The 26,535-nt window shown below is 39.0% G+C and overlaps 2 protein-coding genes across 2 annotated transcripts; one reads left to right on the top strand and one right to left on the bottom strand.

Moving 5' to 3' along the window:
• The first annotated feature begins 1,450 nt into the window (after positions 1–1,450).
• LOC5571176 (GPI mannosyltransferase 1) lies at positions 1,451–2,918 on the top strand. Its single transcript, XM_001653432.2, is given in 2 exon segments — positions 1,451–1,937; positions 1,940–2,918. Coding segments are annotated over 2 exon segments (1,359 nt in total). The 3' UTR covers positions 2,812–2,918.
• Positions 2,919–4,862: 1,944 nt separating this feature from the next.
• LOC5571177 (protein regulator of cytokinesis 1) lies at positions 4,863–23,502 on the bottom strand. The gene is made up of 5 exons (XM_001653431.2): positions 23,190–23,502; positions 22,687–23,078; positions 10,603–11,939; positions 5,726–5,851; positions 4,863–5,650 (listed from the first exon to the last, which is right to left on the bottom strand). The coding sequence occupies exons 1-5, from the start codon at positions 23,261–23,263 to the stop codon at positions 5,360–5,362; spliced, it is 2,220 nt and encodes a 739-aa protein (XP_001653481.2). The 5' UTR covers positions 23,264–23,502; the 3' UTR covers positions 4,863–5,359.
• Between the last annotated feature and the right edge of the window lie 3,033 nt (positions 23,503–26,535).

Genomic DNA, 26,535 nt, shown 5'->3' with positions numbered 1-26,535 from the left:
GCAAGCACTAGAATTTCAATTCTAGAATGTCTATTTTGTAAATCGAATAGATTCATATGACTCGTCTGTAGCCACTGTCGATCGAAGTAAGCATGTATATTTCAGATGTCACACGTCGACTCTCATAGTAATCCTGTCGCATAGAGTGACAACTGTCGAAAAACTCGAGTGACAGAGCTGAGTCCAGCAAATTTTTTAGTCGACAGTGACTCCAGTCGAGTCATTCTGATTCAGTTTATGTAATCGATTTAAAATGAAATAACATATAACATACTTATAATGAAATTCGTTTTAATATCAAAAATTGAAAATGACACACTGGGGCGAAATTGATAACTATAAAAAAGCAGATTAAGGCTAAGTAGCCCGTCATTCGTTTTGGCATCAATGATGACTTTTCAGCTTGCATTTCAAAGTGATAAAACTCAGTCTTGGTAGTTCACATTGACTTGAAAAAGTATCACTGTACGCGCTAACATGCATGAAGTATGCTGATACTTTTTCAGCTGAGTCAGTGCAAAATAAACTGCTTTTCTTTGATTCGAAATCGTGAGATGAATTAGCAACAATCATCAACGACGCGTACAAATTTCAATGACGGCCTACTTCGCCTTAAGGAATAAAAAAAATCCCAATCTAGGTACTAAATTTCAATCTCCTGAAACTAAAAATGATGTCATAATTCCTATAATTATGTGTATTTTATCAATATATTACAAAATTGATCTTTGAAACTCTGCATAATACGCCTAAATGAAGGCAATTTCCCTTGAAATGAGCACGTTATTCGAGAAGAAACAGTTTTATGACAAAAAATATATATAATATATATGTGTTATTCTATGATTTTAAAAATTAGTTCAAGTTCACACATGAGCTTACACAACATTTTTAACATTCAAAAGTTGGAGCGAGTCGACAATTCTGGACAAACATTTGAAAAGGGCCCAAGAGGTCTTGAGCCTTTTTTCAGAAACGTTGTTGTTGAGCCCTTCTTAGCCCGCCCACGCAAACTAACACCACTATCAGAAAGATTGATGTTAGCTCTTTCTGATAGTGGTATTGGTGAGCGTGATCGAGTTGAATTGGGCTCAACAGCGTCTTGCAAAGCCAATGTTTACCAGAATTGTCACCTCATTTGACTCGTTTCACCTCACACGCCGCGCAGAATAAGCACAACTATAAGTCTGAAACTTCCGTTCAGCGTATAGTCAGTCGTCTCAGCAGAATATTCCGACAGAACGTTATTATGAAAAAAAAGTTCATCAAAATTGAGTACAGGACTTGATTCCTGAGGTCATTCTGCACCTTTAAACCAATAAAAAAAATGTTCTGGAGAACGCATTTCTGGGAAATGGTTTTCTAGGGAATGCTATAGATTCACCAGTAATCATACAGTTCACGCTTTTCCTTCCAATAGTCCTAATCCATTGAAACTGTCTCATTTCAGATGCTTGAATCGATAAATCAGACGAAAATGTCGTTTAGAAAGCACCTCATCATTAGCATTGTCATTCGCATCTTCCTGGTGTATTATGGCGAGGTGCAGGATAGTCTCTCCGAGATTCAGTACACCGATGTAGACTATCGGGTGGTAACCGATGGAGCTAGTCATGTTCTCAATTTGAACTCGCCCTTCAAAAGGCACACATACCGTTACACGCCACTTTTGGCCTATTTGGTGCTACCGAATCTCGTACTGCATCACAGCTTCGGAAAATTCGTTTTCTCTCTGTTCGACATTTTCATAGGAGTGCTGATCAAATGGATCTTGTTGAACTGCTATCGAGGCAATAAGATATCCATCGAAAAGAAGCTACTCAAATTGGAGACCCTGAACAATCGCAATAAATATCTTATCAAGCGGAAAAATGAAATTCTGAACAGTAACAATGAAGCGCTGCCACCGAAGTACATCCGGATGGCGGAAATCAGCGCCTATTTTGGCTTTACAATCCGCTTACAATGATCATTGCTACTAGAGGTAATGGAGACTGCGTTTCATGTTCACTCGTGCTAGTCTCACTCTATTTCCTCTTGAAAAATGAGCAAACCATTGTGCAGTTTTTCACAGCAGGCATATTTCTCGGTTTATCAATTCATTTTCGACTCTACCCTATTGGATTTTGCCTGGCATTTTATCTAGCCACGCTTGATAAGCAACTGGTAACGATCAAGGATCACATACAAGCAATACTAATGCCGAATGCCAAGCAATTAGCCCTAGTTGGAGGAACGATCACATCTATTGCAGTATCAACAGGAGTTTTCTACTATCTCTACGGTTATCAGTACCTCTACGAAGCCATCCTATTCCATCTGGTCAGAAAAGACACCCGTCACAACTTCTCGCTGTACTTCTACCAACAATATCTGAGTTCCAATTTCGACATCTCTCTACTGGAAAAACTACTGACTTTCCTACCGCAGCTAGTGCTCATCATAATCCTAACCCTACGCTATGGGAAGCATCGTCAAACGCTGGGTTTTGCGCTGTTTGCCATCGCCTTCGTAATGGTGGCCTACAATCCCGTCGTCACATCGCAGTACTTTGTGTGGTTCCTGTCGTTGTTGCCGCTCAGCGTGAAGAACTTCAAAAACATCGGTATACGGAAGGCGGTTTTCATTCCGGTGATGTGGTTCATATCGCAAGGCGGTTGGCTACTACCAGCATATCTGCTAGAATTCAGAGGCTGGAACACGTTCGAGTTCATATGGATCCAGAGTATCGTCTTTTTCTTTTCCAACATATTGATCCTGCAGATGCTGGTGACGAACTACGACATGGCTTACAACTATAAGATTGATTAGGATACGGTATGCGTGTAAATATAATTTTATATTCCTCGAGTAAAAATTTCAAAATTACATTTTATGGCACTTTTTTATATGAGAAATATAACAATTTCAAGGTTTCATGAATTGCAACTTTACTGACATAACATGATAATAGTTAAGGAGGCCGAAATTCCAAACAAATTCAACAATTTCAAACACTACCTCAGCAACAAAACCTGTCTATAGGGAGCAGAACCACTTGGACACTTCCATGATTCACTTTGGCATAGGGGGGTTTTATCGACCGAATGGTCTGAAACTTTGTACTGAGAAGTACATAAGTACGACGCATATTGTGACCAAATATGAGCTCTGTAGCTTTAAAAAAAAAACCACTGCCGAAGTGAATCTAAAGTGCCAATAATAGGATCCTACTCCCTATCTCTACCTGCAACCAAGTTTGAAATAATGGTTAAGCCTATCCTCGCTGCCTCCCTCTTCAGAGCATTATACACAAATCTCGAAAACTTATTCAAATAGTCTCAAGTCAAAAAAGTGAACGAACTTATGTCGAATTCGTTTTTGAACCTAGGTTGGAACTGGCGCAACCCGTTCTGAATCACAGTTTCAACCCCAACCCGATTCAGGTTCGACCGAACTACAATTTATTTGACATTGGTTTGTTTATGTGTTGATCACCGACCCAGTTCCTAAAAACGAAAACGACATTACTTTATCAGTCCTACGTGTTTCGCAGACTAAATTCCACACGTTCCGCTCTTACCTAACTAGATTTTTCACTTTCAGAACATTTGATTGCGGCATTACAAAACGGCGTAAGTGAGATTTTTAACGTTCGCAACCCAACCGCTACTTTCACCGCTCCGTTGCATGGAGAGACAAAGTGACTTAACCACGAATCAAAACAAAACACTACTTGAGCCGATTTTACACTGGTTTCAGAAAAAAATAAAATATTAATACAGGTCGGATAAAGGTTTTGCAGTTTTGAACGTATTTGAGAAAAGGGATGTTTGAAAAAGTGGTTTTTTGTGTAGGTTGATAAAGACCCCTACTGTTCCTATAAATAATTTCTGGCTACGCCACCGCATCATATAAATAAAACGACGGAAAAAAGATAATATTTAAGTTCTTTTATCGAAGATTTCAATTTTTTTCTTAGTGGTTCGATTATCCGGAGGATTCGATTATCCGGAAAATCAATACTCCGGATAATCGAGTCCGATCTGTATTTTCAAAATTACAGTTGAAACTCATTTTTTCATTATTGTCAAAAATCGGTAACTAAAATATTGTGTATTGTTTTCACTACTGGACTTCGAAGTGCGGCTTCATAAGTGTGAAAATGCAAATAAAAGTGCGGGATTGCATCGAATCATGTTGGTGTCTTCAGAGCACTTATTCGTTGGACTGTGAGGAATAACCCACTCTATTTGCTGCAATCGCGCACTTTTATTAGCATTTCCGCACTTGTAAAAACTTCTGCGGTAGTCCAGTGGTAAAGGAAATGCGCAATATGAATAATATGAAAAAAATAGGGACGTTAAAAAAATCAAAAACCAATATTTATAAATTTACGAATTAAAATAAACCATTATCCGAAACGTGCTTAGATTGATTTTAGATAACGAAAAATTGATATTTAAATCAAACATAAAAATTTGATTATAAGTGGGTTAAAGGATTTTCCAGAAATTTCTCCAATGGTTTCTCAACAAAATTCTCCAAAAATGCATAAAGGCATTCATTTAAGGCTTTCTTCAGGAATTTCGACAGACATTACTTTGGTAGTTGAATGAAGGAGTTCGCCAGCACTCAACGGACCCTCCAAAATTAACATCATATATTTTTAGCAAACTCTTTCAAGGATTTCTGTTCCACCAAGGACGAATTATTATTCTTATAATATTTCCCAGACCTCAATAATATGTTTTAAAAGATGTTTCATTTTTTTAATAAGATTTGAAATAGCTTAAGTATTAAAGATACCCACTTTTTTCTTGTTTAGTGCAGGGATGTTAGGTCATCTATTACAAAAAGATTATCTCTTAGCACCGTGTCGATGTCGTTGTATTAAAATATAAATTTATTAATAATCAGAAAACGGGTCTTATATTGTTTTTTGAACTTTGTACAGAGAACTGGATCTACGATCCGTTCCGCTTTATTCTAAACCTTCCAAGCAAATTTCTTTTTAAATTTCAGAGAGCGTAATGCCTGCACGTGTGTACTATTCGATAAATCGATTCTTGTTTGCCGTAAAATTATTCAAATCACAAGCGTGTTAAAAATTAACTAAAAATAATTGTTTTTCTCTTGTAATCAAATAGCTAAAAATATGTTTATGATACAAAAATAAGGACGTAAATCGAAAATGGTACGAAAGAAAGGACTGTGTTAAATACCTTACCGGCTACTACCTACTTATGGTTCCGAGTGAGATGGGCAAAAATCTTTAGAACAACGTAACATGTAACATATTGCCAACCCTTCGAAACGCTCGTTGAACGGATGAGGGTGCCACAGATCGATCGGATGATTTGCAATCATCTTATCGAGCTTAGAAAATGATCGGACAATTCTTAGCAGTAGACATCATCTTTTTGCCGCTGGCGGTAGTATTGCTTGCTGCCGGGGATCGTAACGTAGTGGCCAGCATCGTGGACGAAGCCGTCGGATTCCGGAACGTTATCTTGGACGGTGTGCTGAGCGGATTTCCAGTGGCGTTGAGCTGTGAAATTCCGTGATTGCGATACTGACGACGCGTGTTGGCACGGGTTTCTGCCGTCACCGTTTCCCCCCGACCGGGCATGAGCGATGATCGATTTGGAGTGTTGGTCTCGAAAAAGTTCTGCCGATAAAAAAAAAAGATAAATGATAGGTTGGAATCGAAAATTTAAAATTATTCTTAAATTTCCCCTTTTACCTCAAAATGCTCGTACGATACGGATTCCGATTGAAGTGTGGTATTTGTACTTGATGTGATTACGATGTCTGGACGGGCTTTGTTAACACTACGACGTGATCTGTTCCGAGATTTTCGTCGGGATCGCTGAAAGTGTTAGTTATAAAGTCATTAGTTGATTGTTAGGTAAAATTCAGTATTTGAATTTCAATCCGAATAAGCCGATCGAACCATATTCAAAGAGTGTAACAATTCATGAACCATAACAGTTCGTGACACATTGCAAACGGAGAGCTATGAATGTTGATATTCACTCTCTCGTTTGGTATATGGCGAGATAGCGTTCAAGAGCAGTAACTTTCACAGACTACAACGGTATCAAGCCATTCGGGTGATTTATGTTTTGCATAAAATTAATAATAACTATAAACAAAGCTTTAAGGTTTGGTACGAACACTGGTATGCCTATCCAAATATTCATTTTATCATTTGTAAAAATCTTCTACAATACTCCCTTTACCTTTGAGTTGCATGACCGATATAACCATAACAAATAATATGACAAACTATCACAATCTATACCATATCCAGCTCTGGTTATCTACCAGTACACGTAGCCACTGCAGCTCTAGCAAGCATTCCGCTATAGCGATGTACTTCGCTTCAATGCTGGACAGAGACACGCACGTGTGCTTCCTGCTTTCCCAGCCAACGAGTCCGTCACCAAACTTGATAATATAGCCAGTGTTGGACTTCCTGTTGTCTACTTCGCCATCCCAGTTTGCATCTACGAAGTACTCCACTTGAAGGTTGTCACCACCACCCAGATGGAGCTCGTAGTTATCGGTGCCCTTAATGTAACGTAGCACCCGATTCGCCTCGTTCCAAACCGCAGTGATTGGTTTGATAATCCGGCACCCGAGTATGTAGCAATGTACAACCGATCAGACTTTGGTACTTGTCCATCTGCCAATGAGTCACTATCCTCCTTCTTTTGTTGAACAACACCCCGTTCTAAACGGATGACCTTTGGTTTCTTTCCGAATTAAGTTTCGGTGAACCATACTCAAGTATCTTTTCGATGACCTCGGACTTCTCTTAAAAAAAAAAACACGATCGAATAACGGCTGTAATCGTCAATCAGCGTCATATAATATCGGCACCCACCCGGCGATGTCGTCATAGGACCGCATACATCACTGTGTACCACATCTAGCACTGCCTTCGATTTCTTCTGGGCTGCTTGTGGAAGCGGCGGCTGTGTTATCTTCCCTTCGACGCAACACTCACAAGTCATCCGGATACCACATGGCTTGGTTTTCATTCTAGAAGCCAAACCACGCCGCTCAACTTCGCCAATCGCATCTGGATCTCGGTGGTCTAGTCGTCGATGCTACGTGTGCAGACAATCCATGTAGTGCTGCTTATTACTCACCATCACTCGCAGACGCACAAACGATTAGCGGTTTTTCGCCAAATGTGACGTCGCGCCCGAATCGAGCACCCTCGCAGCATGCTTCGTTTTTGTGTACTGTCTTGGCCTTAGCCTTTTCTCTCTTCGGTTCCGTATTTCCGCCACACTCTGCCAGGTGCGTCTTACACTTTCGCTTTCGTTGCCCTGGCTTGCCGCAGTGATAGCAGACGACACTTTTCTGCGACGTACTCGTTCAGCCAGTTCGCAGCACTTGCTCGTCGGAACCGGATCGTTTCCGTACTTTCTCAGCTTCATCCAGCAGCTTTACCTTCACGAGGGTCCAGGGTAAGCTCATCTTCGTTTCGCGCTTCCAGTGTCGTCGTCAGAGGATTGAATAACTCCGGAAGTCCCAGCAGTATCAGCGACACCATGAGGCACTCTTGCATCTCAAAACCGAATTTTCGGTCACCCGTTGCCTCAACGTGGTCCTCTAGTTATGTGCTTTCAGAGCCGCCCACGTGACTTTCGTCGTCGTTTTGTCACGAATCAGAGTGTATTGGCTCTCATCTACCAACAAGTGAATTGTGGCCAACGTCTTCTCGTCGCTTTCGTTACACGCATCCGTTATCAGTTCCGGGGGAGTACATGGTTCCACGTGCTTCCAAAGCTGCTCCCTCTGCAACAACGCTTTCACGGAGAACGATCATGCTTGGTAGTTCGAATTGTTCAGCTTAACAAGTTTCTCCCACTCTATCGCTTCGAGGAAAAACAGCAAACTCTTCACGCTTAAATTTTTCGATCAGGAGCTTCCGGCTGGACCAATAACCTATTGGAGATTTAAGCCGCAGAGAAAAGATTTTTCCGAGAGAAAATAACTTGACACGTGCGGTGTAGTTAATGGTCGAACTACTAATGAACATTTTATTTCAGATTCATGTGCTAAAAAGGTCGTTGCTATGAAATGTACATAGCAACGCAATCATGTTGAATATATCAATTATTGCTTCGATTGCTTCAACATTCCCAAGAAAACATAAGCCACTTTAAAGTCGACACCAGTCGATAGGTGATGCGTTGAGACTTGATATTCACGGCATTTCTGGAGGAATTGCCGTACAAAGATATGGTCCGCCGTCGAGCGGCCATTGATAACTTCCCACAAACTCATTTGCTGTAGAGCTTAGTGACATTTGAACACAAGAACACTCGCTTACGCTCGTCATACATAGTCGATATGCTTCCATGTTCCATCCTTTTTTTATTCCGGCCGCTACTATGCCGACTATCATTTCGTTTTCTATAGATACACAGCTACAGAATCTATTTATATCCTAATTCTTAGAAATCCTTTATAAGAGAGATTCGCGGAAGCTGACATTTCTGTCAAAGTGTGAGCCAATCGAGCAGCGAGAGCTGTCAAAGTGTGAGCCAAACGAACATGCGTTATGTTTGTTTTGAACTTTTCTTGAGGATGTGAAATGAAATGTTTTACTTTTTTGAATTTTTGTCAATGCGATTTTTAGTTTTTGATTTTTTTGGCTGTTTATATTAGTTTTGATATGTTGCTCAAAGATCTATAACGAAACAAAATACACTTTATAGCAATGATGAAGTCATGTCCGTGTTACAATATTATTCTCGACGCCAAGCAAAATCAGCACTGCTGGTCTGTTGCCAAATCATTCCATTTTACTTCCGCTTATCTCTCTATAAAGGATCACTACTAATTCTTATTGCTATTTCTCTCATACCGAGCAGGTAGAGGAGAGTGCTGCCGTTGGTCCAATCCATAACCATATAGCCGTAGTCCATTGGTGTGCGGTGGTTCATTTTGCCATGTTTTCGTGTCGTGTGAGGCAACAGCCTACAAAGAGGGTCAGTGTGTCTCAGTCACCATCCGACGGACGGATCTGACGGAGGATGGATGTGTTCCCCAATACACTATCCTTCGTGCGGCGTCTTCTAGTGGCTGGATGGAGTTTTTTGTGTGGGGGTTGGGGATCGAACCCATGGCCTTCCGCTTACGACACGAAAGCGTAACCTCGAGGCTACGAGACCCCCCTATCTTCCATCCTTATCCCTACATATTTCGGTTCGCAGAAACTTCGTACCTTTTCGGAATGCGTTAAGCTTCTCATAGAACATCGCGTTTCTTGTGAACGATGCAGCTGCTCCATTCTACATTTCGCTTCTCCCAGGTGGCGCTTGTTGTCCCGAAATAAGCGGGTTTGCTGCTTTTATATCGCTCCACGTTTATTCGCGTTCCTTGCTCCTGCTTTGCTGTCCGCGTTGCATCTTTATCCTCCAAAACGTGCCTGCATTTTTCGTCGAATCAATCATTAATGTCTTCCTTTCTACGTACCCGACGATGCTCTCGGTTTCGTTCTGCTTTTATGGCACTGATGGTACTCCAGCAGTTGTCAAGAGGGGTTTCAATAAGCTCTCCCTCTTTCGACAACGGTACCACGAGATGGTGCTCGTCTCGTATACGGTGGCGACGTTCGGTTGTGTCAGACGTGCTAGATTATACCAAGGCGGGCGTCGATACCGTACATTGCCGATGACAGATAGTTTTGGGCGCAGTTTCACCAGTGATCAATGTTTGCGCTACAATAGTTTCTGGCGTCGGTTATATTGGAGAAATGCCGTCCATCGATCAAAACGTGGTCGATTTGCGATTCTGTTTGCTGTGATGATCTCCAGGTGTACCGATATGGGAGACTGTGCTGAAAGTAGGTGCTACGAATGGCCATGTTCTTGGATGCGGCGAAATCTATCAGTCGTAGGCCGTTCTCATTTGTCAGCGCTGAGCTTTCCAATCGTCAGTCTGAACTCCTCCTCCTGGCCAACCTCAGCGTTCAAATATCCTATGATGATCTTGAAGTCGTGGTTTGGGCAGCGATTGTACTCGCGCTCAAACTGCACGTAAAATGCGTCCTTGTCATCATCAGTGCTCCGGAGTGGGGACTATGCACGTTTATGATGCTGAAGTTGAAGACCCGGAGCCTTCGTTGATCGGCCACCAACCGATCACGTGCCTCTGTATACCACCCATCAATATAAAAGCTGTTCCCGTTTCATGCGTGTTGCCGCAGCTCTGGTAGGTAGTATGGTTACCGCTAAACGTTCGTACCATCGATCCTTTCCAGCACACCTCCTGCAGCGCTACGAACTCGCAGATCTTCAGTACGTTTGGAAGTTTTAGGTTTTAAACTATATCAAGGTTCAATTATCCATTACACAATTTTTTGAAGAGTTGCGTAATTCGTGACTACTCAAAGTATCAAAGTGATTTACATTAAACTTTTGCGACATAATGCATTTAGAAGATGATTCGCGATTTTCGCGACAGTATTTCATTTACTCGCGATTTTCGCGACTGGCGGCACAAATCCGCGACTGTTGTAACAGCCCCGAATAGTTGCTCATTCACTTACCCTGTATAAACCCTGCATAATCATGAACACATTAAATTTAAACTTACCCTTTTCTGTGCTGCTATGGGCCCACTTTTGGTGTCGTACACTTTGATGCTTGGGATTTTTCCGGGCGATTTCGGCACCATCAATCGGTTTTTACCGGCCGACACCGGCAACCCGGGCTTGAGGAACGTCCTAGGGCTGTTTAAATCCTTCAGCAGCGACCGCTTGACGGCCCCGGTTTTAGGCGATGGAAGTTTCCTCTTGATTCCAATTGCGGATAGTTTCGAAGCGGACAGCAACTTGCTGGCGGAATTTTTCACGGACGCATCAGCGTTTGGACCGGCCGCATTCCGCGTTCGGCTGCTGATGCTGGTGTGTCTGACCAAGGCTTCCGCCGTTTTGGGAGTTCGTGTCAGCGCTGTCCGATTGACGGCTGTTGGAGTTGCCATGTTGGCCTTTTTTCGAGCACTGGAATGCAGTTTGCCTTCTTCGCGTTTCTTCCACTGTTCGCGGATCACTTCTTCGATGCATTCGCCAAAAACGGTGAATTTACGTTTGTTTTCGTTCTCATATCGTTTGCAGGCTTCCAGGAGTTTATTTTCGATTTTCGGCAGTTGAACGTTGATCCGTTTGCGCTCTTTTTCTTCCTCTAACAGTTTGCCGCCGCGGTTATTGTATCTGGAGGGATCGTTAGACTTCTGCTCAAGCGACATCATCTTTTCCCACATTTCCTTACGTTGTTCCACAAGTTGGAAAATGATTTCGTTGTTCCGATAGAATTCCTTCAAATCGTTCAGTTCCATTTCATGTAGCGTTAGCAAATCTTCGTTATAGACATCGCTTTTGAAAGTAGAGAATCTCGAGCGCTCTTCATCAGATTTAAGGCATTTATCCCACCATTGCACGATTTCAACCCGCGTACGATCCACAAAGGCTTGGATATTCTCACGCCGAAGGGTTTCGCACCGGTCCAGCTCGGCGAATAGCTTATCGTAAGTGGTCTGCGAGTAGTCGTTGTACTTTTGGAATCGCTTCACGACCGATGGACTTATAGCGAGATATGTCCATAGATTTTGCAACTTGTCGCGAATCCGGTCTATATTCTCTTTCAAGTCTTCCGATTGTGATCTGATCATTTCATGCAAATGACGCAGATCTGTAAGGTTGTACCGGGTTGGAGGGAAATTCCGAGCGTTTATCAACTCCTCTTGGCGATCCGATTGCGGAACAATCTCCAGTTGGCTCATCATCAGTTTGATCTCACGGCGCATTGCCGCAATGTCATCGAATCGCTGCAGTTTCTCCGCTCGGAGGTTATCCAGGTACGATCGGAATTCACAGATATCTGCTTCCGACGGTAGGGGATCCTTCTTCAGCTGTCTCGGGATCTCTCCCAGCTCTAAAATGATAAACCAAAGTAAAATGAGAACAAAAATCTATGAAAAGTATGGCTGTTAGTGGTCACATAGCAAAATAATAGTGACTTTAGTGACTAAACTTATGAAAATAGTGATTTTAAAACTGAAGCATTGTTCAAAAAACAAACAGATCTTTTCTCGTGTGCTTCTAAGAAACATAGCAAATTTATTCAGTTTGGCTACATTATAAGCGAAAGATAGGATCGATGAAGAGAAATTGAGCAGGTCAGATTAGCTCTTATGAAAGGAAAGAACAATGTCGATTTTAATCCTTATTTTTTACAAGGCGGATATGAGCTTAGAAGCTATTGTTTTAAACTTTTTTTCCCACTACTTTGATTGACTATATTTGATTACAATAAAGCGTTTTTAGTGCAAACAATGTAATGGGTTCAATTTTTCTAAATCAGTTTTCTAAGTCAGTTAAGTTTTAGCCACTGCTGAAGCCAAGGCTGAAATTACCAAAAAAGTTACCAAATAGTGACTTCATAACTACGTGTTAAGGTGAAACAGTTTTGAATCAACTTCTAAGATTGCACTAAAACTTCAAATGCACAAATCTCGCAAAGAAAGCATCCAACAACCGTGCACTTTTTATTTTGGCTTTGTGCACTAGCAGAAAGCTTAAAATAAGAAGACCAGAAACGTTTGCCAACTATTTCTCCAGTTTTGTGCCTTTGAAGTCGTGAGTAGGGGCACAAGTCGGCCATTGTGCCGGCCATCTTTGTATTCTGAGATGTTTCACCTTAAAGGCATTGCACTCAAAATCGATTGTATTACCACAAGAGACTCAACAGTCATTGTAAATGCTCTTGCGGATCACTTTCAGATTCTCTACGCCGATACTCTAGTCGCTTCATCGCCCGCAACCCAAATCCACAATCTGCAATTCAGCGTTTCGTAGTTCTGCCCACTCAGGGACAAACTTTCAATGAATAATTTTCAATGAAGGAGCTAGAATATGCTCTTAATAAAGCTAGAGTTCAGTCGGATCGGATGAGGTAGGGTACCCAATGCTGAAGTACCTTCCATTGAATGGGAAATGACTGTTGCTGGGAGGGAGAAACCGATACAAAATTTCTGTACATCAAGGGTTAAAATTTTGATTTCGAAAATCAAATTTGAACTCAATATTTCGCGTTGCGAGAAAAAAATTGGATTCTTGGAAATAACAAAACATTTTTTTAAAACTATATTTTGTAAAGATTATTCACCTCGAATTAGTATCGAAAAATGTTTATAACAGGTGTGTAAGCAACAAATAACGTTTGATTGTTGTAGATTTTCTGGATGATAGAAGCTGTGGGTTAGATTTTTTTGAGTTGGAAGTATAGCTATAATTTTGACGGACATATTTAGATTATAAAGATCTTTTTCTCAAGAAGTTTCGAAATTGACATGTAGGAAGTAGACTGCTTATCAAGCACGACACAAATTCAAGCAGAACTATTATTTAAGAATATTGGTGTAATGTTAATTTGAATAGGGGGAGATCCCACAGTACCGGACAGCACGCAATGCCGGACAAAGTTGAAAAAATGAGAAATCATGCTTATAAAAATAGGCAACAAGATCACATAAAACCAATATTTTATGAGTTATGAATTTAGTTGCTTAAGTGTCCGGTACTGGGGGATCTTCCCCTACAACAATTCCTTTATACATCCATTGTTATCAATCTTAATACAGTCGACTCTCCACAACTCGATGTTCTATAACTCGATATACTCTATAACTCGATGGATTTTTCGGTCCCTTCAAATTTCCATACATCGTACTCTCCATAAGTCGATATTTCTATAACTCGATATCTCCACTAGTCGATGTCCCGTGAGAGGCAAATTTCTCTCCATAACTCGATATCTATTTTAAAATCTTTCTTATTTGGAGAAACGTGGTCTAATTCTTGTTTGAAGATGAAAAAAAATACTTGCAAGTTGTAATACAAGTCGAAAACCATGAAAATAAAAAATATATTGTCAGTCAAAATAATGTGATTTTTCGACCATTTCGAAAAAAAAAGTTTTTAAATAATAGTTTGTAAAGAACAATCAACAAAATAATATTACTTTCATACAGAGGTGATCATTTATGTATTAATAATACAGAAATTTGTTCCTCCGATTTTGTGATTTTTTGTTTCAGTACATTCTATAACTCGATAATTCTATAAGTCGATGGTCCCTTGAATATCGAGTTATGGAGAGTCGACTGTATATTAAATTTTAAATTTGTATTATTATTATTCTATGAAAACATTGAACATCTCTCATATATTTAGCTTCACAAAGCTTCACAATTCAAATGAATACACAATAATCGCATATTTTATAACTGCTCGTATTTGCAATAATGTTTTACGTTTCAATTCCAAATATTTTATCTTCTAGAGCAAACTGTAAAAACACCTAAATATGGAAAATTTCTCTTGCTGACAAAATAGAGCAATGAGTATCTCACGAAGTTCTCATTTAAAAAAAGTTTTGAATGCTTGATTCTTATTTTGATAAGTTATCGTTCAAAATGAACACTCTTCTAAGTTTTGAAATAATATGGTTTTTTACCTGATTACATACCATTTCCTTGAAACATTTACAAAAGTTTATTTTCATACTTTTTTTCTTGCGCATAAACAAGTTCAGGGTGGCCACCAAATATTCATTTTGAAATTCCCGCTTTTTTCCCGGTTTTCCCGGTACAAATTTCATTATTTTCCCGGTTTTTTATTGAGGGGCCCAAACTGAAAAAAAATCTACTTCAATTTTGAGTGCTTAAACTGTCTGCAAGAAGTTTTGAAACCCTAATTCAAAACTTCGAGTCAGATAAGTAAGAGAAAAATCAAGTCAATAGTAAGAGGAAAAAAATCATAAAATATTTCGAAACATTGCTAATCAATGAGTGAAGTGAAACAGTTCTAAGAAGTATAGTGTAGCAAAGTAGATTATTTCTACAAGAAATTAAATCATTATTGTTTAAAAGTTATTTATGCATAATTGAATATGTTTAATGGCATTACCATCAACCGTAACAACTTTCAACGACTAATTTTGTAGATTTAGAGCTTAAAGATTTTCATTCGAAATTATTTTCCCGATGATCATCTCAAATTCCCGGTTTTTCCCGTCTTATTCCCGATGGATTCAAATTCCCGTCTTTTTCCCGCTTTTCCCGTTTTTCCCGGTTTGGTGGCCACCCTGCAAGTTGTAATCATTGAGTCAAATTGTTTATTTGTTTTCATACAATTGATTGGGTTCTATGAACCATATAGGGTGTCCCAAATGGTATGGGCACGACTTTGATAACGAATATCACAATATTTTTCCAAACTTTTTTTTATATTTTTGTAAGGTACCGTGGGGCAAGTGGGTAATGGAATTCGCATAGTTGAGATTCTTCAAATTAAAGAGACTCTAAATTGAAACAAATGAGGTCGTGTATATTTTTTAGCTTAACTCCCACCAAATATAAGCAGCATGCTGAAATTGATTTTTATGAAAATTTAAAGAAAAAAATACAGAAAAAGTTTTTGAAAAATGTCTTTTTACTTTTCACTTACCCCAAAAGTGAGGCAAGTAAAAAGTTTACCGTTTTGAACAATAAATTCAAAAACAAACAGTTATATTCACGATTTCTATTAACTTTAACATTTGTTAAGGCAATAACATAAACAATAACATGAATAACATGTAAACAAAGAAAATGTTATTCTTTTCATTTGAATTTTCTTCTGTTCAGTTATGTTAGTTGAAATGATTCGACAACATTATAACCGCCACATTTCCAATGTTAGTTCTTACATTATAGGACAGCAATTGCATTTCTGCTCTGTAGAATTTCCACCGCTCGTTATTTGTTTTTGAGATAGTCGGATATGACGTCGGATACCTCTTCGGGAGAAATCAAACGGAATCCTTCAATAACGTATTTAGAATCTTTTTTATGTGGATAGATCTATACCCCATTTTTATGTTTTGAACTAGCTTTACATAGAAATTCCACGAGATTTCCTTGTATTCTCTAATATTGCAACCTTTCTGTCAACGTCTTCCTTCTAATTGGCTGCCCGAAGTAGACATAGTAATATTGTAATGTTTGGCAACATCTTTTAGAGAAGTTCCATGATTTCTAATAGCTTTCAACGCTTGAGTATAGTGTTTCTTGAATTATCAGCACGTTATGTTTTTCTATGATAATTGCGAACCATGTTTACATATGGCTACTTAAAGAGAAAACACAAATTCAATCTCTAATGATAAACTTTTCACTTGCCCCACCTGATAAGAAAATTGACGGTGTTTAAATTTAGTTATTTTTAGGTCTACGTCGAATTAATTCTGAAACTTTTTTTATTGCAGTTTGAAACTGTCACAGAGGACAACTAAGAAGTGGTGCAGGAAATTATTTTCCGCAACTTTTTTCCACTGAAATTATTAAAATAAGATTGTACACCGCCAACTTGTTACGGAGTAACAGTTGATAGGTTAACAATTTTTCGCTCTATTATGCAATAATAGCTGAAAAATCTCAGAAATCTCTTACCTATCGTAATGTTCTCAATGGCCTCAAAGATTTACGCATGAGTTCAAAACGTTAATTCACATATTCAGTAAAATATTTCAATTGTTTTCACTTACCCCATTTACCCACTTGCCCCGCGGTACCTTATTTTTCTTGGGGCATTTCAAACGCTGCCTGTGAAAATTTTGTTTGATGAAATAACCTTCTACATTGAAATTTTTGACATTAGAAAATCAATTTTTATATAGCCAGCACAGACTCTACACGTTTGTGTTTTGTTGGAACTTAACGAATACTAAATATTTTTTATGGAAATCCTTCAATGTGGTGAGTTCAAGTACATTGTATCCAAGATGTTTCACGAGAATTTTTGTTTAAAATTTTATTCGGCTTTGTTAGAAAACATTTGACAAAATGGAAAAAAAATCTTAAAAATCGCTAAATTTTCTCTTCACATAAGATAAATAGAATTTTTAGTTTCTATTCAAAGTTCATATACTTAAGTTTTTAATTTCCAATAGAATAAGAGATAGTCTAATCCAGTGGCGACTCTTAGCCTCACTTTCTACCTGTTCTACGACTCTAAAAATGACTATTTCGACAAATTTAGATTATAACTCAAAAAGTTTATGATCAAAATCCTACTTTTTAACAAACCTCTACCCATTAGATGCAAATTTGTTGCTGAAGTTCAAGAATTTCTAATCGTGGAACAGGTAGATTTGAGGTTAGGGAATCGCCACTGGTCTAATCATGTATCGTATCGGCAATGCTGAACATATTTTCTTAGATTTTTATTGTACGTACTTTATGACCTAGCACAAAATTGGTACAATAAAGTTGCTCACAATTTGTGCAAAACTGATAAGAGGAGCTTCCAGAAATGTTACATCATATACAAAAAGGTAGCAAAAAAATCACCCAAAATTCAAAATATGGGCTTAATGAGTGCGGGAATTAAATGTGTGAAAATCAGAATTGTATCTGTATACTTCTAGAAATGGCAGTATAGTGAAGTCGTGCTCATACTTTGTTAACACCCTAAGTAATTCATAAATTAAACAAAATTATTATAAATGGTTTAAAAAGTAAAGATAAAATTTGACAATTTTCACTAAAGACATTGATTAGATTTCGAATCTAAAAAAACATTTTATTTCTTAAATTACAACTCTAATATTTCTCAAACAAGTGCTGGTCTACAAAAATGGTTACTACACAATTTTTTTTGTAAACATTAGTATTGGTCTAAATGAGCTTTTATAACATTAAATATGTAAACGAATAATAATTGATTATCACTTATTTCACAAAATAAAACAACGTAAATCAATCGATTTTTTAATTTAAATAGGTATATGCCAAACAAAATTAATCGAATCAAGTAACATACATGAGCGTTGCATACTTCTAGACGTTTAACGATTAATGGAAATTTCTGACCTTGATTACAAATATGACCCCAGGTTATAAAAATACTTGTCTCTGAGAGATTAAAGACCAAATTTAAGTTCTACTGTAACTAGGCTGTCAAGGATAAGCGTTCGAACTATTTAACACTTCAGCAAATACTGATCGTAGAACTCAGATTGCGTTTCAAAAATGATAAAACCGCATCAGTTTTAAAATTTGAATGTAAAACCTCAAAACTTTCGAAATGAAAAGAGCTCTGACATGAAATGTCAAACTTATACTATATACTTTTGAATTCGTATTACTTAACAGAAATGTTGTTTCGTTGGTATGTTGTGGGTCCTGCACTATCAAAATAACCTGAATTATTAAAGGTAGGTGCAACATTGTTGCTTTAATTATTGCTGTTTGCGTTTGACGTGCAAATATTGTTCAAATGCGTTTCAAACGCGGTAACACAAACTAATCAAAGGATACCTAGCAACCGTGATTCATATAACCTAGCAAAGAAAAGCTATCTTCTTCTTCTTTTCTGGCGTTACGTCCCCACTGGTAAATTTAAAGATAATATGAGGATCTTAGGCAAATTGCAAATTTTGTCATTAGTTTATACATGGGTCTTTTGCCCCGCTGATTCGAACTTTTGCCCCTTCTTTTTTCTGGCGTTACGTCCCCACTGGGACAGAGCCTGCTTTTCAGCTTATTGTTCTTATGAGCACTTCCACAGTTATTAACTGAGAGCTTACTATGCCAATGACCATTTTTGCATGCGTATATCGTGTGGCAGATACGAAGATACTCTATGCCCTGGGAAGTCGAGAAAATTTCCAACCCGAAAAGATCCTCGACCGGTGGGATTCGAACCCACGACCCTCAGCTTGGTCTTGCTGAATAGCTGCGCGTTTACCGCTACGGCTATCTGGACCCAAAAGCTATCTAATAAAGATTAATAATAAGCATAGCATAGACTGACTGTACATGTCAATGGTTGCTACTCTGTGATTGATCGGAACTGGTAAGAATTGCACTACGATCCAAATGAATAAGGGATGGGAGTTTCCATTTACTTTCGAAGTGCAATTTGAACAGATCTAATATTATTGATCGATAACGGCGCCGGCCAAGTCCTTACAGCCAGTTGGGATGGGGAAGGAATGATAGGATATAATGATTGTTGCTTCTAGAGACCGAGAATAACTCTGCATCTCCACAATCACCACGGGAAGGGTGTTTATTAGTGAGCAAGAAAAAGATCTGGGAGTCACCTTTGGTCGGTGATGCGATACATGGACAAGAAGGGAAATATACGACTTATATTTAAAGCTAGTTTTGTATTTTTGTACGTCAACATTATAAAAACTTAATCGATTGGTCACTAGCTGGTGGTGACCAATCGATTAAGTTTTCAGCTCAAACGGGTGTTCGGTTCTTTAGATTTGTGCTCTTGTAATTTCGAGGTTTGGCTTCGATTCATCTTCACCTTAATGGTAAAAACTGAAAATTACATGTACACTCACAAAAATCCAAACGTCATTGCTACGTGAAAAATCACGTAGATCATTCCAAATTCATTTTACCTCCACTTCACCTGACTAAGATGAAGATCACTAAACTATTCATAACCACCAAACAGTGACTCGGTAATGTTTACTGAGGTTACCTATCTCACTTACGTGGAATTCACGTAGGTGCCTAAGTTCATTTTGATATCTGCATCTGCAAGTACATTCGGTGTTGTGCTCAAATCCTAAGATGGCGCCCGCTTGATTTTGGAAGAACTTCAGAAGCTGCTGCTGCTTTAAACACTGTGCAAGATTGATTTCAAGGTAAATATGCATTGAATACCGAAGAATCCCTGCATTGCTTCATATTTTATACGTCATTTAAAACCTCTATTAATCATAGCACGCGAAGGCTACAACAAGACAGACCAAACTCACAAAATTGGGGAAACAGGATTCAAAATGCTCAGATTGACAATAAAAATATCAAAATCTTTTAAGTTTGTTTACATTTTCCAATTGGGAATTAGTTTTCTTCCAAAGCCTATTAGAAATAAGTTTGGTCTTTATTACAGTTAAATTAAATGCAAAACCATCTAGGTCCTATTGAAACGCATCGTAAAGGCTACCGGAAAATCCACGTAGCTCTTACGTTTAGCGACGGTGGAATGGACGAAGTTCAAAAGTTCATGCGTTCATTCTGGGCTACCTATGATTAACGTAAGAGCTACGTGGAAAGTGCGATGGAAAAAAATCACGTATGTTTTCACGTAGCAATGACGTTTGGATTATTTTGAGTGTACACTACCCACCATAAGTATGGAATCGTTGCAATACTGAGTATTGTAGCACTTTTAAGTTTAGCATCGCCCAACATCCAGTGATAAAAGTGTTTCCAACAAAAATTAAAAATTGTAGGGGCTCAAAGACGTATTTTTTAAGACGATTCCAAAAATACATCGATCTTGCACTTCAGAATCGTAAAATAATATTCATTTTAGGTGATGGTAAACTTTTCAAGGTGCTGCAATATTCAGTATGAGTGATGCAATACGCGATTCCATACTTATGGTGGGTAGTGTATATATTTTAAATTAAATGAAACAGGAATAATGCCGACACTTGTAGTGACGAACTATACATAGTTTGTTTAAAAATTACGTCAACATTCACAATGTCGAACAATTCAAAAGATATTTTAAGTTATGTCAAAAAGAGAAATATATATGTATATTGAAATTGTATAAAACAAGCATAATGCCGACACTTATACTGACGAACCATACAAAGTTTGTTTTAGCATAATATTACATAAAAGTTACGCTTTCAAGAAAAATGTGTTATTGTGCTCTGCAAGATAAATCAACGTAATGCGATTATCTGACAATGTCGATATACCGTCGCAGTGATAATGAAAATCACAAAATGTTTCAGATTTAGCAAATTTGAAACATTTGCGTCGTTGAAGAACGAACAAATCCAAGCCTACTTGAATTTTGACGCTGCGTTTGAATTGCGCGCATATTTTCTGCGCGTTACCGCCGCCGCTGGATGTGGATTTAAAATGAGCGCCGGAATATCATAAGCATGAAATGAACTCACCAGTTGGTAATTCATCCTCGACTGAACACAATTTATTTCTTCGCACCAGTGCGAACAGCAAAACTTCTTGGCGTCCCGAAAACAAGCCGTCTTGCCTGGGCTTTCCCAAACACCCACCCAGCAAGACGCGCGAAACAGGGAAAAAGTTCTCCGTCGACGAAAACACGCGCGAAACCGAGAACAAAACCTCTCCGACGACGCAAAAATCGAACCGTCACGCTTGGGCTTCACGAAGATAAATAATAATAAATAAATTAAAATAGTAAAAATAGTAAAAGTTATCTTTGACTTCGCCTTCCTTGTAAAGGCGTTTGTGTTTCCTTTGTCCTTGCGTTTGGTGTTCCCGCATTTGAGATTTGAATTTCAAACGCACACAGCAATATCTGCTGAAAAAAATTGCTTTGATCAATACGGAAAAAGCACAAAAGGAAATGTGGTAAATCTGGATGTTAATAAGCAGGCCGTGTCAGTGCTATTTATTATCACTGAAGCTGTCAACGAAGATGCTTCGCAGGTACTTTGATGTTCCTCTCAAACAGTTTCCCAAAAAAATATTTGTTTCATTACTCGATATTTCCATGGGCCGAGTTGTCCCTTCGACTCTTCCATTCTTCTTCGACTGTAGAATTGATACAATTTATTTAGAAAAAATAACTAAAGAAGGCTGTTAGTGCTTCTATTGATGACGAAACTTTCTACAATATTTTTTCAAATGTTTAGCCTTAGAATAGTATTGATAGTAACGACTGATCCAATGACTGATCACTTGTAAAAATAGTTTTAATGATTAAGTAAGAATATGATGAGTATGTTCCAAGCAGAGGCCAAAGCTTTAGAAAACATAAAAAACTTTGAAAATAAATTCATATTTTGGATTTTTGTTTCGCGATCCACTTAAGACTGGCTTACGACCTCACAAGAGGTCGCGACCCACAGTTTGAGAAACTATGGGTTGAGGAACAACACACTGCCTTTTGATGAACAAATAAAATTTCAATTTGGATTTAGGATTGTTCAAATGATATCAAATTTTGAAATTACATTCAGATTCAAAAAATGGTCTTATCTAATCTAAGCGCTTGCACAGCCAATATTACATTCAGATCCAAAAAATGGCTATAAAAAACTGTTATCAATGTTATGAAGAACAAAATTTGATATTCTGAATTATGAAATCAGAATCTGCTCGGGAGCCTCTTATATATAAAAATCAGCAGAATATTGATTTGTTTGCATTTACATGTTTCAGGTGTGCTGTTCAGCGCAAGAAAAGCAAAAATTTCTGCGGAAAGAAATAGTCAAAAAAATCTCTACAGTGAGCCTCATTTGAATTGACATTTCTTTTCAACTGCGTACTGCGATCAAAGAAAAATGCTTCTCTTGAGCATTTCTTGCAAGAAATTTCCCACGCATCGAGATAGGCTATTACTTTTCTGTTGAAGTGCATACTTCCCATTACAGCATGAGGCCTTTCTATGAACCTATGCACGGGTTCACTATTTGACGTTTTAGCGGTGCCGTGTTATTTATGGGACCATGGCAACCCGTGAATTCGGCACCGCTCAAACGTCAAATTAGTGAACTCGTGCATCGGTCCATTGTTGGTCTTGACTTTGGAGACTTTTTGTTGCAAACATTAACTAAAAAGTAACTCGCTACCAGCCCTGTTTGAAGAGCACTTTCGGTCGCTTACCTTCACAAAGTGTCTCCTGCTCGAACAGGTACTCGTCGATCTGGTCGTGCCGTACCTTCAGCTTCTCCCGCATAAACTCCAAGCTCCGGTCCAACCCGATCTGGATCATGTGCAGCGGCGTTCCCGGCACCGGTTCCAAGTCGCCCGGATCTTCCTGCAGGAGCCTTTTCAGGTCGCAAGCTTCGCGCCGCAAAGCTTCAATTGCATCGACGATTTTCCTTTTTCGACCCTCGCTTTCCTCGTACACTTCGTCGAAAAAGGTCTGAATGTGTTCCGGCAAACGGCTCATGTGGTCCTGGCAGATGTGCTCGTCGAATATTTCCGTCCACAGCTCCCGAATCCTCCGGACGGAAATCGTTGTTATTTCGTGTGCTTGCTGAATCACATTTTGCCTATAGGTAAACAAAAACGAACAACGATCAGAAAATCGGCAATCACATTGATTCATTCAACATTCTCTCAGTATTTAACGATTCAAACTGTTTAAAAATTATAAAACTCACTCAATTTCGTCCAGAGGATCCATTTCAATGGCAGAAGCATCCATTGTTTGGACACCGGTGGGAGTCGAATTCATTCACACTTATTTACTTCCGTTTTTGTCCAGATATTTCAACCATCCGGCGTTCCAGAACAAGTATTTGGTAAACTGCACCACAATTCACAAAATAAAATACACCAGCAGCTTGGAAAATTAAACTTTCTGCCTTCAAATTAGAGCGCGTTCGTAATCTTCTCTACTTTCATTCGATGGAGCGAAAAATACGTTAACACAAAAGCGCAGATGAGAACCGATTCACGAACCGGTACAGACTGAACTGGCTGCGGCAGTGAATGCACTGAACTGAAAACGATCGGCTTGCGGGAACCGGTTCATCAGTAGTGAGTTTTAATTAGGTCGTAACGGTAATAAAACATTTTTATCGCGACTCCAGTTGGAAGCCTCAATCTCCGACGCGCGAAATCCGATTTGCCTTGGATTTCATGGCACTGGTCAAACGTTTTGTCCGTGGAGTATCTATGCACCGGCTCACTATTTGACGTTTTAGCGGTGCCGTGTAATTGTAATTGTAATTTTATTGTTAACATCACGTAAACTTATTGGTAACAACTACACGCCAAATAATAATCATATCCGAATCATTACAAAAAACATATAGCTTTTTTCCATAATGCTTTTCATACAACTTTCATTTTGAAATCCTATAGATAGAGTTCATTACGAACTTCACATAACTTTTATATAAATAGTAGATATCTAGTGAAACCAATTGCAGCTGAAGTCATAGACTGAATCATATAATCTTCAAATGAAACCATTAAAGATTATATTGGTTTCTCTAATGAAAACGATTAGATTCTTAATTAGCAATTTCTCCGGGTTTCACTGCATATTTCTAATAAAAAATTTTGAAATAAATACAAACGTTTAGGCATTTATATGCAGTATTACCATTGAACACATTTATTTAGCATTTCATGAGGTACATAGCAGTCATATCAGAGTAGTCTACTAAGGTAAATTCATTTGGTTTACCAGATGTAGTCAACAGCGAAAAAAGGGAGCAACAGGTTCTTCTTCTTCCCTCAGGTCGAAGCTATCGTCTGACCGCTTCTCTTTGGGGCCCGGTACCAATGACCATATGGCCAATCGAATCCATCACTTAGAATGCTTCTGCTGAAAATATTGTGGCACGCTGCTTCCTTAATCATGAGCATACAATTTCTGAAAAAAGAAACGACGTCTATGAAACTAAAAGTAAATGGTGCTTCGTTTTCCGATACCTACATCGTTGGAATGCAATTTTAGAAAAAGAATTCTGAGGCAGGGTCAAAGAGTAATGCCGCATTCTGTAATAGAAGAAAAACATATTATACTGTATAAATATTATAGCTATCAACTGTTTTTACAACGTACCTTTGAAAACTTGCAGCAACTCAGATAAAAAGATTCACTAGCAAACTGTGCAATGACTGACATGGTCGACTAGCATAAGCATAAGCATAAGCATAAGCATAGATGACCGTACAATTCGTAGTTGCTACTCCGTGATTGACCAGAACAATCGAAGTTGCACAGGGAATTAATGAATGGGGCTTGGGATTAGCTTACCATTCTTCAATGTGCACAAATCGAGAGCTCAAATTTAAAAGTCAATAACGGCGCCGGCCACGTCCTTACGGTCATCGGGGAAGGGAAGGAATGTTAGTGTGACTACCGTTGTTACTAGAGACCGAGATCACCTCTGCATCTCCACGGTTGTCATGGAGAGGATATTGGGTTAGTGGGATAAGGTAAAGATCTGGGAGTCACCAATGTTTGGTGATGCGATCCATGATATAATCACGCCTAACCGGATTCGCTAAATAATTCGATAATCGCATTAAACGCCGAACAAGTGTTCGTCACTCGCCCACGCAAGAGCAAGCGACGCGATCAATAGATCAAACACTACTAGCGATCCGCGGCGCTTTTTCATTTCTCTGAGCGAACGACGCGCGACAAGTTTGATCTTGCCCCCATCGCCCGCCCCCGCAGGAGCAAGCGTCAAGGTCGAAGGATCAAACACTACTAACGAACCGATCACTTTTTCACCGCTTCACTACCGACGCGCGACATGTTTGATCCTGCCCTCATCACCCGCCCCAGCAGGAGCAAGCGTCAAGGTCGAAGGATCAAACACTACTAACGAACCGATCACTTTTCCACCGCTTCACTACCGACGCGCGACATGTTTGATCCTGCCCCCATCACCCGCCCCAGCAGGAGCAAGCGTCAAGGTCGAAGGATCAAACACTACTAACGAACCGATCACTTTTTCACCGCTTCACTACCGACGCGCGACATGTTTGATCCTGCCCTCATCACCCGCCCCAGCAGGAGCAAGCGTCAAGGTCGAAGGATCAAACACTACTACTCTGTGCAATGACTGACATGGTCGACTGCAGATAAACAGATAATGGATTTTTTTCACATTATACAATCATACACCATTTATCTGATTTTGTGATAATCGGCCAGACAATTGATATCCAATATGTTTTATGTGAAGTTCAAATTGCTTTCATATGAATAATATTCAACCTTCATTGGATCCTCATATAGGTGTTAATGGATAACTATGAAATCTATTAAATTACGATTCTGGTATGGATATATGATTTTTCAGATAAATGCAATCGGATTAGTTGGTTCAGTGTAGTAATCCTTTATATTGACTTCGCAGCACCAATCTGGAGTTCGCCGGTTGGACTTCCGAAGCGAAGTTTTGAACGAACTAACTGTCATTGTTCTACCGGCTCAGCTTTTCTCTCGACTGATTTTGAAAACAGTCCAACATCACGTCGACGGAAGAAGTTTCACCACAACGGAGGATTTGTCACTTCGAGCGCGCCAAAATCCTTCCGATTGAAAGTGTTGGCGGTGCTTAGGGTGCAACTGTTTGCTATCCATAAATGATGATCAATTTTGTAGTTTTGGGGATGTGATATTGGTTTTACCGGACAGAGATGAACTGAAAGAGTATCAACATGCCTGTTGTTAGCAAGCATATGATCCGATAGATCACCGAATGACCGATATGATGTAAAACAGAAATATTTTCTTTTCAACGATAGTTTGAACATAGATTGTTCATGGATGCCACGATGAGTCTATCGTGTGTTACCTTAAGTTCGTTGATAAAGAAGTGGAAATTGAGCGAAGTTCTCTTTCTGAATTTTATCGGGATGCACAATAAGAGAGATTCGCGGAAGCTGACATTTCTGTCAAAGTGTGAGCCAATCGAGCAGCGAGAGCTGTCAAAGTGTGAGCCAAACGAACATGCGTTATGTTTGTTTTGAACTTTT

The sequence above is a fragment of the Aedes aegypti genome, chromosome 3 (genome assembly GCF_002204515.2).
Source record: "Aedes aegypti strain LVP_AGWG chromosome 3, AaegL5.0 Primary Assembly, whole genome shotgun sequence".
Taxonomy (NCBI): Eukaryota; Metazoa; Arthropoda; class Insecta; order Diptera; family Culicidae; genus Aedes; species Aedes aegypti.
The sequence above is the reverse complement of the archived record's forward strand: the minus strand, read 5'-3'. Positions and strand labels throughout refer to the sequence as shown.